This window comes from Schistocerca americana, chromosome 7, assembly GCF_021461395.2.
Source record: "Schistocerca americana isolate TAMUIC-IGC-003095 chromosome 7, iqSchAmer2.1, whole genome shotgun sequence".
NCBI classification, from domain to species: Eukaryota; Metazoa; Arthropoda; class Insecta; order Orthoptera; family Acrididae; genus Schistocerca; species Schistocerca americana.
The window spans coordinates 487796838-487815081 of NC_060125.1; the positions used below are offsets into that span (position 1 = coordinate 487796838).

An 18244-nucleotide genomic window follows, 5' to 3' on the forward strand; every position below is an offset into this window, starting at 1 on the left:
TTCCAATTGATGCTGTCTGTTCTCCGCTGCGAGACGGTGTGGTACTCACTGTGCTCAGATTTTACGGTATCATAATTGTTCAGTAACGAAACCGACACGTACCGTAGCTATTCCTATATCGTTTGCGATACGCTTTTGAGTGAAACGCTGGTCATTTTCAATCAAATCGTCGACGAGTTTGCGAAGTTTATCGTCTGCGGCAGTGATCGGACGTCCGCTGCAAGTTTCGTTAGCAATTATGGCTTTTCCAGTTTCGCATTCACGAAATTTTATTACTCGTCAGTAATCAACATCATTATCACCATAAAGAGCCTTTAACCGACGATGAATCTCTACAGGAGTGACTTTTTTAGCAGTTACAAATTCGATAACTCGCGTTGACATAGGACTAGAACACCTCTGCATACTTCCGCTACTCAAAATACACCGGATGAACGCAACGCATTCAAACAGCGCTTGCATCTAGAGGAGGAAGTTACCTCTCACATGTCACATGCCGTCTCGTAATACGGTTTTTGACAGGAAATACAACCAAAGTACGCTTTATCCAAGAGATACATAGGGATCTGGAAGAAAGGGGAATATAGCAACCGGAGATATAAAACAGGGTGATTATGAATTAAAAAATCCAGGTCCTCACAGATTTCGAGGACAGAACTAGACCCAGAACAAAATAATCAAGGACAGAACACCGTAGAAGGTTGCAAAGTATGAGAATGAAAGACTATTGCACGAGGAGAAAGACCAGAAGAAACGAAGCTGGCGCGAATTATCGTGGTCTTCAGACGACTGAAACGAAAAGAAGAAGAAATGAGCTAGCTGATAACATCGGAAGAACCTATGAGGCTTTTTGCAGACGACTGTTATCTGTAGGAAGATTGCATCACCAGAAGACTGTAGCAAAATGTGGAATAACCTGAAAACGATTGATGAGTGGTGCTAGCACTGGCAGTTGACCCTGAACATAAGTGAATATAACATATGGCGCGTCAGTAGGCGAAGACATCCTTTACAGTTCGATTACACTATTGGTGAAAATCACTGGATCAGTAACAGTAGTAAAATACATAGTAGTAACAGTCCGGTGTCTCCTTAAGTGGAATGACCCATAAAATATACTGCAATAAAAGTAGATGCAATGCTGAGATTTATTAGAAAACTCTTAATGAAATTTAGTTCATTCGCGACAGAAGTGGCTTGCAAAACAATTGTTAGACCGGTTCTTGAGTGCTGTTCATCGGTCTAGGGGACTTACTAAGTAGTGTTAACAGAAGAGGTAGAGAAGATCCAACGAACAGCGTCATGTTTCTCCACGGGATTGTTTAGTCAGCGCGAGAGCGTTCAGGAGATATTCAACAAGAGAGGTGTCGTACGTAAGTTGAAATTCCGAGAGTGTACATTCGAACAAGCCTTGTCTATGTTCGACGTCAACGTGCAATAACCACTCACAGACGGCAGATGGTAACCACCAGCAGTGGAGCGTTTGGGGAGGGAGGGGGGGGGGCGCAAAATAGTGTAGTCGTTGTCGTAATGCGGAAATGGAGCGTTTAATCTGACGTCCAATAGGCATGATCGTTGGCTTTCGGGCCAAGGGTGGAAGCATTTCCGAATTGGCGTGCCGCTGTGGTTAAAGTATACAGTGCATGGCACATCAGAGCTATCCAAAACCGGAACCGTGGCAACTGATGTGCAACACAGCCCAAAGATGACAGAGGTGAACACGGCAGAAGAGATGTGTATGGCCGAACAGACGTGCAACTGTTGAGCAACTAACCGCCAAGATGTGCCTAGGGGATACTGACAACGCCCCTCAACGACCGTTCAGCGAACGTTGTTGCCTTGGCCTCCACAGCTACACCCATTATCACTGCTGTTCATCGGCGACGAAGGATGGAGTTTGTACGCCAGTGCTGCAACTGGACGTCCACTGAATTGCGACAGATGGCCTTTCAGATGAATCACTTTTACAAGCACCCTGTAACAATTTTCGGAAGGGTCCAGGCAGGAGGACGGAGCGTTATGGTCTGGGGTATGTTTCCATGGCATTCCTTGAGAGATCTCGTCATTCTGGAAGACACAATGGATGAACACAAGAATGCGTCTATCTTTGCGGACCATGTCTACCCCTGCAAGCACTTTGTTTTTTCCTCAGCACGATGGCATCTACCAACAGGACAATGCAACGTGTCATAAAGCTTGCAGTGTGCGTGCGTGGTTGAAAGAGCACCAGCATAAGTTTACCGAACTTCCCTGGGCATCGAGCTTCCCGAGTTCAAGCCCAATCGAGAATCTATGGACCCACCTCGATCGGGCTGTAGGCACCTCTGACCTTCATCCGAGAAACCTAGAGCTATCGGCACCTTCCAGAACCTCACTGACTCTCATGTACGTCTTGCAGCGGTCCACCTCGCAAAAGATGAGTATACAGGCTTTTGACTTGTGGTCACATTAATTATTTTCTTCCACATGTATCTCGTTAAATGGCCACTAGAAAAAAGACCAGGCAAATTAGAGCTCATACGAACGTTTATCTAATGTCGAATTTCCTACCCGCCGTGCGCGAATGGAACAGATAAGGGGTAAGATGATAATGGTACAGAGGTACTCTCCGTCACACGCCGTAAAGTAGCTTGTGGTATAGGTTCGTAGATTTAGATGAAGATTTATTACATATTTTGAACGCGTTGATAAAGCCTCTCTGGCGTCTGAGATTGCAGCCAGCCCATGGCAGCGTCTTGAAGGTCTTCGTCAGGGTTGCATCTTTGGGAGGCAAGCCATTCTTCGAGTGCAAATCACTCGGCGCTAGGTCTCAAACGACGTAGGACTTAACAAAAAATGAACCATTTGAAGCGACGCAATATTTTTTCTGTTGTCGGCATAGGTACGGCCAAGCATTTTCGTGCAAAATAAATCTCGACACCGGTAGCATGAGACTACGACGCTTGTTTTGAATAGAAATCCTCAGTTTCCTTAATATCTTGCAGCAGGCTTCAGAATAGACTGTCTATCTATATTTCATAAAAACCTGCCAACGACATTTCTTTAGCGTCCTGAATAACGGGAGCGATAACTCTTCTGATTGAGAGTGCTTCGGGTGCTTATTTTGGTTTGTTGGGCCACGCTACTGACGGGAGTTTTGCCTCCATATTAGTGTAGAAAATGTATGTCTTGTCACCGGCCAAGATTATTACCAGTAGGCATTTACCTATCGGCAAAGAAAATCTAGGAAACAGGAGTTTTGGGACTCAAAAACTATACTAGTTCGTTGAATATAGCTGGATTTCTGGTGCACAATTCGTCAACAAGAGACACCCATCGACGTACAGTATCTTCAGTTATCACACCTGGTCAGTATACGCCACAGATTTTGCGATGAATGACAAGATATTTGTGATTTTTTTCCACTACAAACTCTATTAAAGAAAGGTGTTCACATTTTTCAGGACTTTCAGCTGCAACGCTCATTTTAGCATCTACAGTAAGCTAACGAGAAGATATGTGGTTTTAGCGCTGTCGTGACTTTGTCTATCCAGTGTAGATGCAGTTTAATTCCAGTCACTACTTTCAGCCTACACGAAAACGTGGGTAACTTTCACCATAGTGTGGGGCGGCGGATAGAATTAATGTTGTTAAATGTTCCTATTATTTAGAATCTTATTTATGCTGTCTTTCGCCGTTCTCAACATTGGCTCTCTAACTACAATATTGGCAACCAGAAAGTGATTAGTAAAACGTGAAGCCTGTAATTAGAATTCCTAGTGCCCACTTCATCTGAGAATACACTTATAGTTACAGCTTATAGCTCTGAGGAATTAGGAGATTGTCCGGGATTTATAATCAAAAACGATTTTCTAAAATAGTTGAGTATATTCTGAAAGTCACAGATGAAAAACAAAAGAATCCACACAACCTAACTAACAGAGCAGTTCAGAGTCTAATGCGCTGATGCAACTATAATCGTCCAAATTGAATATTTAAATGAATGCTCGCCATAATTTGATGATTAGGTTCATCAAACGCCACGCTAAATAATGGTAGAATGTTTGTCCCGCGGCGGCACGTGAAAATACGACATACGCAAACTGAAGATCGATAATTACAGTCATCCCAGAATTAACACTTCTCTCGAAAATGATTTCATGGTTACGCGTATCTCGAGTAACTTAATACGGCATCCGAGGCTGTTTGCAGCAATGATACCGACGCGACGCGATTCCCGACACTGATGGCGTGCTATTCAGCGTCTGGAGAGAACTGGGGCCTTGCTTCCTCGCGCAGCGTTCTTATATATAAAGCCGCGTAGCGGAAGGCTAAGGGAACGCCTGATCAAATCGGCTCTCCCGACTAGCCGCTGGGCTAGTAATGCACCACTTTAAGTTACCTAATAAATCATAGCATCTCTTGCTGATGGCCGATGAAGCTCTTAATTTAAATGAGCATTCAGCAAGCAGGTAAGTATTGATAATAACGTTTTGACGTGGCTAAGTTAAATACACTCCTGGAAATTAAAATAAGAACACCGTGAATTCATTGTCCCAGGAAGGGGACACTTTATTGACACATTCCTGGGGTCAGATACATCACATGATCACACTGACAGAACCACAGGCACATAGACACAGGCAACAGAGCATGCACAATGTCGGCACTAGTACAGTGTATATCCACCTTTCGCAGCAATGCAGGCTGCTATTCTCCCATGGAGACGAACGTAGAGATGCTGGATGTAGTCCTGTGGAACGGCTTGCCATGCCATTTCCACCTGGCGCCTCAGTTGGACCAGCGTTCGTGCTGGACGTGCAGACCGCGTGAGACGACGCTTCATCCAGTCCCAAACATGCTCAATGGGGGACAGATCCGGAGATCTTGCTGGCCAGGGTAGTTGACTTACACCTTCTAGAGCACGTTGGGTGGCACGGGATACATGCGGACGTGCATTGTCCTGTTGGAACAGCAAGTTCCCTTGCCGGTCTAGGAATGGTAGAACGATGGGTTCGATGACGGTTTGGATGTACCGTGCACTATTCAGTGTCCCCTCGACGATCACCAGTGGTGTACGGCCAGTGTAGGAGATCGCTCCCCACACCATGATGCCGGGTGTTGGCCCTGTGTGCCTCGGTCGTATGCAGTCCTGATTGTGGCGCTCACCTGCACGGCGCCAAACACGCATACGACCATCATTGGCACCAAGGCAGAAGCGACTCTTATCGCTGAAGACGACAGTCTCCATTCGTCCCTCCATTCACGCCTGTCGCGACACCACTGGAGGCGGGCTGCACGATGTTGGGGCGTGAGCGGAAGACGGCCTAACGGTGTGCGGGACCGTAGCCCAGCTTCATGGAGACGGTTGCGAATGGTCCTCGCCGATACCCCAGAAGCAACAGTGTCCCTAATTTGCTGGGAAGTGGCGGTGCGGTCCCCTACGGCACTGCGTAGGATCCGACGGTCTTGGCGTGCATCCATGGGTCGCTGCGGTCCGGTCCCAGGTCGACGGGCACGTGCACCTTCCGCCGACCACTGGCGACAACATCGATGTACTGTGGAGACCTCACGCCCCACGTGTTGAGCAATTCTGCGGTACGTCCACCCGGCCTCCCGCATGCCCACTATACGCCCTCGCTCAAAGTCCGTCAACTGCACATACGGTTCACGTCCACGCTGTCGCGGCATGCTACCAGTGTTAAAGACTGCGATGGAGCTCCGTATGCCACGGCAAACTGGCTGACACTGACGGCGGCGGTGCACAAATGCTGCGCAGCTAGCGCCATTCGACGGCCAACACCGCGGTTCCTGGTGTGTCCGCTGTGCCGTGCGTGTGATCATTGCTTGTACAGCCCTCTCGCAGTGTCCGGAGCAAGTATGGTGGGTCTGACACACCGGTGTCAATGTGTTCTTTTTTCCATTTCCAGGAGTGTATTTTGGGCGAGAGAATTAATTTAATTACACTGCACGCAGTAGACGAGCTCTGAACTGGCCCTTTGGAGATACGCTATCGCTACAGTTTTATAGGTATTCAAAATGAAACTTCTCACATCTTTATGGTGATAGCGGATCTCCAACCTGCTTAAATATAAACATCCTAGCCTTATTTATGAGCCTACTTAATCTATCTTGCTTCCTTAAGTTTTAAGACGAAAACCAGAAAATCATGAATTTCCACTAAAATCTTAAATTGTGGGATCTAGAAGACTGTTTTTATTAAATAATTATAAAAAATGAATCTAATTATCAATTTTTAATTCTCTAGCTCTTTTCTGTTGCGCCAATGATTTTTACAGAAAAACGTCAAAATTTCGAAAATGGCTAAAGTTATCGAACTGATATTCAACACACATTAATTTAGTATTACTCCTGACATGCTACAAATGTTTTAGGTTATTTGCTTGATTTTTAAAGTATTGCGCAACATTTATGACGTCAGAGCTAGTTACAGCGGACTGGCTGGCACACAATGGAAAGACTGATGTGAATTTACTACAGCGTGAGTAGGCTGCTTCGCTTCAATAGCCCTCATGAGACACAGTGAACAATTATTGTATGGCCTGCACATACAATGTAACAAACTGCGCAAGAATACAGAATGGGTCCATCTGCAGCGGAATGTGCAATGAAATTAAACTTAATGAACAATTTAAAACTGTTTACTGGAGGATGACTGCAACTCGGGGGCTTGCATTCGCCAAACGACACATCCAAAAAGTATTCAGGATCAACTGCTAAGTATCATTTAGTCAGCACCTCTACCGTACATCCTAAAGCTCAGAGGTTCTACTTCATACATTGTCTGATTTTCATGCCTATGAAATAATGAAATTTCGGAGATATTCTTAGCCATAGACAAGTTCATTGGCCTCTGTAGCAAGGAGCTCCTTCATTGGTAACGGAGGAGTAAATGAGACGCAACATCCACACCCACAAATTTATCACGACAGCCACATTTTTCGACTTTCAGAAAGCATACCCCGTGAACCAGACAAATTGTCGATCGGCAATTCCTGCCGTAAGCGGGTTCTATTTCTGATTAGCTCACTGTAAACTGAACAACAGTGGTGAATCATGGTGCATAACCTGCACGTCATACTGACAACTACTGCGCATGTGGTACAAAGAGCGATGCAACACGACCGTGTAAAGACCTGTCTTCATTTCTAAATTTCCCTCACTTCGTATTTGGATTGTGCACTTTTCGAAAAACACATTTTATGAATATAAAACAGTGCCGTACCACAATGGAATTGTAGAAAGTTATGAAAAGTGTGTACCGCCCATATTCTGATGTCTTATGAACATCACATTTCGAATTTGAACTGCGGCTACCCTTTTTGAAATACGTCAGTTCATCATAAACAACTAGCAAAAGACTACAATTTCTGTGGAAGCTCTCTAAGGAAAACATTACGATTGGCATGAATTCGCTTTACATATTACAAATCGTTGTGGTTCATCTGAATTGCGATATACTGAGTGAGTCAGGAGGAAAGGTTCATGCTTTGAGGGGTGATAGTGATTCTGAATAAAAAAAAAGTCATATCAACATATGCCCTGTTCTTAACAGTTTTCTACGAAACGAGCGAAAACAATGGAGAACAGAACAAGTGCAGATGATAGCGAATGAAACATTGTGATCTTATGAAGCCCACCGTCAACTGCAAAACATTTTGCAGAACTTGTAGAAAGCCGTTGTGTGCTGATCTGAGTTCATTCTTACGGTCCTATACTAGAGCATACGCATGTAAAATACGAGCGAAATATTTCTCCTTTGTGTCCACTCTGCGCTTGTTGACTTCGTTTTTAAGCCAACCCCAGAAAAGTGATCTAACTGAGTAACATTGGGTGAATTTTGTGACTAAGAAATGACTAGACGGCAACCAGTCCAGCGCTCAGGATACTTTTCAGTGAGGTATAGTGTCACTGGCCATATGGAATGTTCAGAAACTGCGTCGAGCTGAAAGTACATACGAGTGATGTTGCCAAAGGAATACCCACCAAGTATTCAGGTGATACATTTTCCAGAAAATCAATATACTGTGTTCCATTAAGACGGTTATCTAAAACATCTGAACCGATCAGCTGGTCATCGATAACATCGCACCGCACGCACTGAAATGGTCGGTAAAGACAACACTACGCAGCCTAATGTAGCTTTGGTTGTATTCGCATATGAGTGCTGCCAAAGAAGGACATGAAACTGACGATATAGGCCGCGCCGCTACCCGCGCGGCCTAAGACACTTCGTTACGGTACGTACGACTCCCCCCGTCGGAGGTTCGAGTCCTCCTTCGGACATGGGTGTGTGTGTGTTATCCATAGCGTAAGTTAGTCTAAGTTAGATTAAGTAGTGTGTAGGGTTAGGATCCGATGACCTCAGCAGTTTGGTCGCAAAAGGCCCTTCCACAAATTCCCACTGACGGTATGATTTTCGAACAACTGTATGCCGGATATCGTTAAGAAAAGCGCATTTCTTCATTTGAAGTTTTTTCTTCAGAATTACCAATACTATCACCCCTCAAAGCACGTTCCTTTCCTCCTGACTTACCCTGTATCTAAGCTCATAGAATAAAACTGGGCAACAGTTTGGCAAGTAGAATATTACTCATTCGTCCGCCATGACTCGGGTTTAGCGTTGCTTCTGTAAACCAGTCTAGGAGAAAGTAGAGGCGAGTTCTCGTAAAAGAGAGTTATCCTTCATCATAGTCAGGAATAAACTTGTTGGCTATTCCTTACGATGTCGCAACGAAAAGAAAGTAGAAAGGGGGCAATGAAGCGCGTTCTCCTTTTGGTTACCATCCCAAGAGCTAAACTGAAAATGTCCGCAGACATTGATGAGGTGATACGTCGTAAGATTTTATTAAGGCCTTAAGATTTATCTCTTGGTAAGAAATTGTGGTTGGTTGAAGAAACAGCTAGCTAAGTGCTAGCAGAAGTACTGAAGGTAAAGCATTCGGCTATTATGCTGCACTGCTGGACATTAAAAATGCAACACCAAAAAAGGCGACATACAAGAAACGTCAAAATGACCTGAAGTATACTAAATGCCTGAATACGCAAATGATAAGCATTTCAATACAACTGCATGAAAGAAGGTAGGAGTAAGGTCATCGGCATTCCGTAAATGAGGAATTATTACGTAGAGGGTTTGTCATTCAGAAATAACATTTCAATGTTAGTAGTTTGTGAGACGATCGTGTAATGCCTCGTATAAGAAGGGAAACGGACTCCCATGTCTGATATCGACATCGGTAAGATCGAGGCCGATCAAATCTATATTATCGTTCTACAGTGTTACTGTTCATTTTGGTCAGGATTCCATGACTATCGTGCGAACATGGAATCGACGTGTTCAAAAAAGCTATATTCAACGCCTCTCACCATGACAACGGATCAGCGCGACTAGCGCCCGAAAGGACATATATCGTTTGCTCGGGCGTGTAGGATCGTACATCTACGTCACGTACATTAAGTCAGAAAAGGGTCTTTTTACGGCAGACAAGTACAGACATGGACAGTGCGACGGCGTATGAATCTTCACTGACTGAAAGCACGGCGATCGTTGTTGCAGCTTCCCCTGACGTGGCGGTAGGGAGAGGTGCGATGGCAGTTATGCGCCCTTCGACAATACTGGACACAGGCGTTGTACCACGACATCTTTTCAAGCCAGTCATGGTTCTGCATACTGTTTCACGATTGACGTATGCATATGTGGAGGCTCTCAGGGTACTTTAAGAATCTGGAAGTAGTGAATGATTGTGTATATCTAGGATTTCTGATCAATGACGCAGGAAAATGTCACAAAGAAATTAAACGAGGAATCGTCCTTGGCCGAGCACAAATGATTAAACTCACTAAGATCTTGCAGAGCCTGGCAATATCCAAAACAACGAAGATGAGCTTGATGTAATCACTGCTGTTTACTGTGTTCTCGTACAGCTGCGATACGTGGACCGTGAAAGCTAGCGACAAGACCCGAACTGATGACCTCGAGATGTGGTGCTGGCGGGAGATGTTACGTGTACCTTGGACAGGAAGAAGAACGGTACCTTCACTACAGAAGAATTTAGCATCATAACAAGCTATCTTCCCGTGTTAGTGAAAGATACTTCCAGTTTATTGAGTGTATTTTGAAAGGAGAAGGGGGTAATTTAGAAAAAAAAATCTTGCAAGGCAAAATCGAAGGCAGAGCACGAGGAAGGGCTGCAAGCGTGTGGCTGAATCAAGCACAGAACATTACCGGCCTGCCTCTTCACCTTGTATTGAGAAGAGATGCAGATCTCTGTGTGCACCACGTGGGATTAGCCGAGCGGTCTGAGGCGCTGCAGTCATGGACTGTGCAGCTGGTTCGAGTCCTTCCTCGGGCATGGGTGTGTTTGTTTGTCCTTAGGATAATTTAGGTTAAGTAGTGTGTAAGCTTAGGGACTGATGACCTTAGCAGTTAAGTCCCATAAGATTTCACACACATTTTTTTTTTCAGATCTCTGTGTAATACGAGGTGCATTCAAGTTCTAAGGCCTCCGATTTTTTTTTCTCCGGACTGGAAAGAGATACAAACGTGCGCATTGTTTTAAAATGAGGCCGCGTTCATTGTCAATACGTCCCAGAGATGGCAGCACCGTACGGCAGATGGAATTTTACCTCCAACGGCGAGAATGAGAACTGTTTTAAATACTTAAAATGGCGACGTTTTCCTTACTTGAACAGCGTGCAATTATTCGTTTTCTGAATTTGCATGGTGTGAAACCAATTGAAATTCATCGACAGTTGAAGGAGACATATGGTGATGGAGTTATGGATGTGTCGAAAGTGCGTTCGTGGGTGCGACAGTTTAATGAAGGCAGAACATCGTGTGACAACAAACTGAAACAACCTCGGGCTCACACAAGCCGGTCTGACGACACGATCGAGAAAGTGGAGAGAATTGTTTTGGGGGATCGTCGAATGACTGTTGAACAGATCGCCTCCAGAGTTGGCATTTCTGTGGGTTCTGTGCACACAATCCTGCATGACGAACTGAAAATGCGAAAAGTGTCATCCAGGTGGGTGCCACAAATGCTGACGGATGACCACATGGCTGCCTGTGTGGCATGTTGCCAAGCAATGTTGACGCGCAACGACAGCATGAATGGGACTTTCTTTTCGTCGGTTGTGACAATGGATGAGACGTGGATGCCATTTTTCAATCCAGAAACAAAGCGCCAGTCAGCTCAACGGAAGCACACAGATTCACCGCCACCAAAAAAATTTCGGGTAACCGCCAGTGCTGAAAAAATGATGGTGTCCATGTTCTGGGACAGGGAGGGCGTAATCGTTACCCATTGCGTTCCAAAGGGCACTACGGTAACAGCTGCATCCTACGAAAATGTTTTGAAGAACAAATTCCTTCCTGCACTGCAACAAAAACATCCGGGAAGGGCTGCGCATGTGCTGTTCCACCAAGACAACGCACTCGCACATCGAGCTAACGTTACGCAACAGTTTCTTCGTGATAACAACTTTGAAGTGATTCCTCATGCTTCCTACTCACCTGACCTGGCTCCTAGTGACTTTTGGCTTTTTCCAACAATGAAAGACACTCTCCGTGGCCGCACATTCACCAGCCGTGCTGCTATTGCCTCAGCGATTTTCCAGTGGTCAAAACAGACTCCTAAAGAAGCCTTCGCCGCTGCCATGGAATCATGGCGTCAGCGTTGTGAAAAATGTGTACGTCTGCATGTCAATTACGACGAGAAGTAACGCCAGTTTCATCGATTTCAGGTGAGTAGTTAATTAGAAAAAAAATTGGAGGCCTTAGAACTTGAATGCAGCTCGTATGATGATACTGTAAATACGTACAATAAGTAAAAGCTTCTTCACGTTATTGGCATTTTAATTACCTGCATCGTAGACAGGGGCATCATTCAAGAAAAAGTAACTTTTCGTTTTGGTGTTCAGAAGCTAAGAATTGGGTGAGTTCCTTTATGTTCTCGAAAATTCGGGACAAATAGCCGCAGTTCCTGACAGTTTCGAGTTAACACAATGACTCCTACTTGCAAAACAATATTAAATTTTCTTCGCCTTTTTCCAGGTCTTTCTGAAATAGTAAAGTCTCGGGTAATACTTTACTCTCTTTATTGTGCGAATGGAATACCTAGCTTTCCCTACAACCTTCTCAAAGTTTTGATGAGACTTTTACTTCCTGATACGCCTGTTCCATTAAACAAATTTAATTGCATTGCATATAGTCACAAAATGTTCAAATGTGTGTGAATTCTAAGGGACCAAACTGCTTAGGTCATCGGTCCCTAGACTTACACACTACTTCAACTAACTTAAAATAACTTATACTAAGAACAACACACACACCCATGCCTGAGGGAGGACTCGAAACTCCGGCGGGAGGGGCCGCACAGTCCGTGACATGGCGCCTCAAACCGCGCGGCCACTCCGCGCGGCCATATAATCGCACGTGCATGATTATGAACAATTTTCCGTGCACCAAGGGAGCACGAAGACTATAGTGCCATGTGTGAAGTAAAGAGATAGCAACGAGGAAGCTCGAAGTGTGCAGGTCGGCAGGCAACAGTCAATACTGAGGTGGCTGCCCATTAGGAACGACGATATACGGGGGCGTGCTGAAAAATAAAGCCTCCGAATTTATGTAAAAAGTCTTCAAGCTTTTTATGCAAAACAACATGCTACATCTTTACCCTTCATGTCTACATTTCTCAATATAGTTACGCTGGCGAAGAACACGTTTCTCTGAACAAAAGATAAGTTTGTTGATACCGTCACTATAGAATGCTTGACTTTGTTGACAGAACCACAGTCTCACCTCTGCTTGCACCGATTCATCATTATTAACGTAAAGTTCTCGAAGGTGTTCGAAAAGGGTCGAGTCGGGAATTTCTGGAGAATGATCGACGACAGTAAACTTAGAGCGCCGGATTGTTGCCTGCGTTGTAGAGCGCGTGTGTGGTCTGGCATTATCATGCTGAAGGAGAAGGTGCTCCGTGTGTGGACGAATTCTTCTACTTTTATAAACTCACTCACACCACTATGTTTGCCGGCCGGAGTGGCCATGCGGTTCTGGGCGCTACAGTCTGGAGCCGAGCGACCGCTACGGTCGCAGGTTCGAATCCTGCCTCGGGCATGGATGTGTGTGATGTCCTTAGGTTAGTTAGGTTTAATTAGTTCTAAGTTCTAGGCGACTGATGATCTCAGAAGTTAAGTCGCATAGTGCTCAGAGCCATTTGAACCATTTGAACCACTATGTTTCTCACGCACCGACATAGTTACGTAACACACCATCGTGTTACACGCTACAATTCGGAGTCCTGTAGCGGCGGAGGGTTGCAACTGGCGACAGTGAAGCGCGAAAATAGAGCGAGTAATACGCATGCTATGTCTTACCTCAACAGATATTGAGAACTGAACAAAAAATTCGGGAGCATTACTTTTCAGCACGTCCTCTTAGAATAGCCCAGCGCTCACAAAGAGAAGGCGTTTCCCCGCTGGTGTCATTTTGGGTGAGTCCCACACCATTCGTGGTAGACAGGTTGAGCAATCCTCGTCGACACACCAACAAATCGGATAACTTGATTCACGATATGGTGACGGACATGTCCAAACGCGACAACTCCTTTCTGCCATTCTGTCATGTCTCCACATCTACTCACTTTACTGCTCTGATTTCATACATTCGATTGGTAGATACTTCCGTGATATACATTTAAGAGCCAGAGCAATCAGTTTAAACCAGTCCAGGCGATAGCAGTGTCGCCTGGCGAGGAATTACTGTCACTCACACACAGGCTTGTTGAATGTAGTGTCACTAAGCGTGTTGTCCGTGTGTAGATCTATCTAAGTTTGACCGAGGCTAAGATTGTGATTGCCCGGAAGCTTGGCACGAGAATTTCGGAAACTGCACGATTTGTCGGGTGTTCAGGGAGTGCTGTGGTGATTGTCTTCAATACGTGGCGAAACCAAGGCGAAACCACGACTGGAGGTCGTGGGTTTGGTGGCCATACCCCACTGCAGATGTCGGAGATCGTAGGCTGGGCAGGCTGCTAAAACAGGACAGCGCGGTGAACTGTTGTGGAACTAACATCAGACTTAAATGCTGGGCAGAGTACACGTGTGTCTGAACACACAGTGCGCCGAACACTCCTAACGACGGGCCTCCGCAGCCGACGACCCACCATGTGTCAATGTTAGCACCACGACATCGATAACTCGACTGAAATGGGTACGTGACGGTCGGCACTGGACGTTGGCGCAGTGGCGGAGCATTCCTTGGTCTGATGTACCCCGATACCTTCTTCGTCATGCCGATGGCAGGGCGCAAATTCATCGCCTTTCAAGGGAACAACTCTTTGACACCTGTACTGCAGGACGGAGACAAGCCGGCGGCGGCTCCATTATACTTTGGGTAACATTCATGTGGGCATGCATGGGTCCAGTGGAGCTCGTGCAAGACACCATGATGGCCAAGGAGTATCGTGCACTGGTTGAGAACCACTTACACCCCTTCATAACGATCATGTTCCCCAACGGCAGTGGCATTTTTTTAACAAGATACAGCTCCATCTCACAAGGCCAAGAATGTGATGGAGTGGTACGAGCAACACAGTGGCGAGTTCCAATTGATGCGCTGGCACCCAGATCGCCAGATATGAATCTGATCGAACACATTTGGGATGTGATTGAACGTGGCTTTGGAGCTCATCGCTGCTTCCCAGGAAATAATGGCTATTAGATGACTTGTGTGTGCGGATGTGTTGCCAGCTTCCTCCAGCGACATAACAAGGCCTAATAGCTTCCATACCATGACACGTCGCCGCTGTTATCCGTGCCAAAGGTGGGCATACCAGCTATTACGTGGATGGTCATAATGTTATGGCTGATCAGTGTCTACATCACCAACGCTTGATACCAGTTCTATACATTCCTTTTTTTTTATTTTTGAGTCATTGACCGCGCGGGATTAGCCGAGCGGTCTAAAGCGCTGCAGTCATGGACTGTGCGGCTGGTCCCGGTGCAGATTCGAGTCCTCCCTCTGGCATGGGTGTGTGTGTTTGTCCTTAGGATAATTTAGGTTAAGTAGTGTGTAAGCTTATGGACTGATGACCTTAGCAGTTAAGTCCCATAAGATTTCACACACATTTGAACATTTGAGTCACTAATCTTCTGACTAGTCTGATACGACCAACGACGAATTTATCTCCTGTTCCAATCTTTTTATCTCAGAGTATCAGTTCCAACATATGTCCTCAGTTACCTGTTGGGTGTATTGTAATCTGTCTCTTTCTCTATAGTTTTTACCCTCATTAGCTTACTCTGTTACCATGGAATTTATTTCCTGATGTCTTAACAGATGTGCTGCTATCTATCATTCTTGTTGTCAGTATTTTCCATATATGCCTTTCCTCGTCGATCCTCTGGAGAACCTCGTCACTCCTTACGTCATAAATCCACGTAATTTTCAACATTCTTCGGTACCACCATTACTCAAATGTTTCGGTTCTGTTCTGTTTCGGTTTCCAACAGTCCATGTTTCAGTACCAGACAATACTATGTTCCAGACGCTCATTGTCAGAAATTTATTCCCCACAGTACAGGATGTATGAAAAAGAATCATCCGATTTGGCACGTCAATATTTCTGAAACTAATAAACATATACAACGAATTTTGTTTTTTGATGAACGGGAAACTGAAAGTTTTTCATACCTTGTCACAGATGTTCAGTACGCCAACCTTGAGATGCAAGGCATATGTCAATCCGGTATTGAAATTGTTCTGAAATTGTTCCCACACGGCAGCGAGCTACTGTTATGCGATTTCTCAGTTCATTCATTGTTGTTGATAACAGAGGGACATAAACAGTGCCTTTCACCCCCCACAAGAAATAATCACATAAAGTTACGTCCGGTGACTTTGGAGGCCTGTAACGTAAGGCTGAACCATTTGGTCCAGTGCGACCAGTCCATCGTTCAGTAATCCTTTGATTTAAAAATTCCCGCATTTCCAGACGCTAGTGTGGCGGTGCCCCGTCCTGTTGGTAAATGAAGTCGTTCGAATCAGTCTCCAACTGTAGGAAAAGAACGTTCTCAAGCATATCGCGATATGTGCTTTCTGTAACACTGTTCTCAGGAAAGAAAAGTGGACCATACAACTTTTCCCGTGAAACTGCACAAAACGCACTAAATTTTGAAGAGCCCCTCTCATTTTGTACAACTTCATGTGGTTGTTCCGTACACCATATTCTCACATTATGACGGTTCACCCTTCCATTTAAACGGACTGTTGCCTCGTCACTAAACACTAAGCGTGGAAGAAAATTGTCATCTTTCATCTTGCCTGCCGGCGTAAGTTCGAGTCCTCCCTCGGGCCTGGGTGTGTGTGTGTGTGTTGTTCTTAGCATAAGTTAGTTTAACTTAGTTTAAGTAGTGTGTAAGTCTAGGGACCGATGACCTATGCAGTTTGGTGCCTTAAGAATTCACAGACATTTGAACATTACATCTTGCCAAGAGCAAAATTACAGAACTCCACACGTTGTTGTTTGTCACCTTCACGAAGAGCTTGCAGTCCTGAATTTTGTATGGTTTCATGTGTAAACATCGACGCAACACACACCAGACGGACATTGTGGGCAAGTTGAGCTGTCGAGCTGCACGGCGACCGGATTTCTGTGGATGCTTTGTGAAACTCTGGCGGATGGTTCGACGTCTGTGTCAGACACTCGGGGAGGGCCCGGCGATTTGCCTTTACACAAACAACCAGTTTCTCGCAAATGTCCATGCCTTCGTCTAATGCTCTGTGCTCTGGGGAGGGTCCACACCATACCTAGTACGAAAGTCACCCTGAACAGTTATTACTGACCCGCACTGCGCAAAACGAAGAAAAAAAAACGCTTTCTGTTTTCCTGACACCATTTTTACTAGAACTGAAGTATGTGCATACTGCTGCTACCTAGCGGGAACCGTGTAAAAGTCGAGGGTTTGATCTTTCCAACAGCACGTCGTTCACGCACGTATCTCAAATAACGTAATAGTTACGATTTTTTAAAATCGAATCATTATTTTTGATACACCCTGTACTACACAGTATACAAAGCTCTAAAGTTTCCAGGATGTTCTTTAAAGCTGGTGATAACATTTTTTGCTGCGATATTATCTCAAAGTCTATTAGCACACCATTGTTGAATTGAAGCGAGTAGCTGATGAAATAGGAGAAGAAATAGCCACATTAATAACAAAAGAGTACGCTAGGAGCGAAGTTTGCCAGGTACTCGCCATGTTCATGATGGTGAGGATGTAGTTCTCGAGGTCGGAGCCCTTGTGGTAGTCGAGGAACTTCTTGTCGGCGACGACGAGCGTCTCGAGGTACCTCGGCTGGCTGACGGAGCGCGCGCTGGCGTTGCGGCCGCTCCAGCCCTCCTGCTGCGACTGCCACCGCAGCCGCTCCGCCCACGCCGCCTGCCAGTCGTCTGCGGCACGTGGCGCAGCCGAGCTCAGCACAAGTTATTTACTAGCTTTCCGACAAACAATGTTTGGTTATGTTCTTGTAACAGGTTTCATTTCGGACTGTCATATAACTGCTTTGAACGCCACCTGTATGCGTCCTCTGCAGATAGTGTATACAAGCCTCATTCCTTTGTTCGCCGGTCTGCTCGCTTGACGCTCCTGCCGCGAAGTTACGGAGGCGGCTCTGTGGATTATATACAAGTGTGCATCCTTCTTTGTGAGTGTGGTTCTACATTGTACCATTCTGGCCTGCTGGTACGACTTTATTAAGGTATGCCTCGTTCAATTTGATTACTTACTTAGCGTTCTATCCTGCGATTGTACGATATTATATTAGTTGTTTTTGCCTGGATCTCTGAGGTTTCATCTGATTCCAAGCGTACTATAGTCTAGCACACAGCCGTTTTACGGTTTTTAAAATGTTGCAAAAGAAAAATTTTAGATTCGTAAAAATTTCTTACTCCCATTTACAAACGTACAAGCTAGGACCATACACTATGGCGCGTTTCGTCACAGGGTTATTTGGTAAGCGTGATAGCGTTACGGAGATGTTTAGCAAACTCAAGTGGCAGACTGCGGAAGAGAGGCGCTCTGCATCGCGGTGTAGCTTGCTCTCCAGGTTTCGAGAGGGTGCGTTTCTGGATGAGGTATCGAATATATTGCTTCCCCCTACTTATACCTCCCGAGGAGATCACGAATGTAAAATTAGAGAGATTCGAGGGCGCACGGAGCCTTTCCGGCAGTCAAA

At 45.4% G+C, this 18244-nt stretch overlaps 1 protein-coding gene across 1 annotated transcript in view; it reads right to left on the minus strand.

Annotated features, from left to right (window-relative positions):
• The window catches only part of LOC124623033 (A disintegrin and metalloproteinase with thrombospondin motifs 7-like), a 449137-nt gene extending 431398 nt beyond the window's left edge, over positions 1–17739 (minus strand). Inside the window, exons 1-2 of the mRNA XM_047148825.1 lie at positions 17730–17739; positions 17266–17459 (exon numbers count right to left, since the gene is read on the minus strand). Coding sequence (XP_047004781.1) covers positions 17266–17459; positions 17730–17739 — 204 coding nt within the window. The remainder of the gene's footprint in view (positions 1–17265; positions 17460–17729) is intronic.
• Positions 17740–18244: the final 505 nt, after the last annotated feature.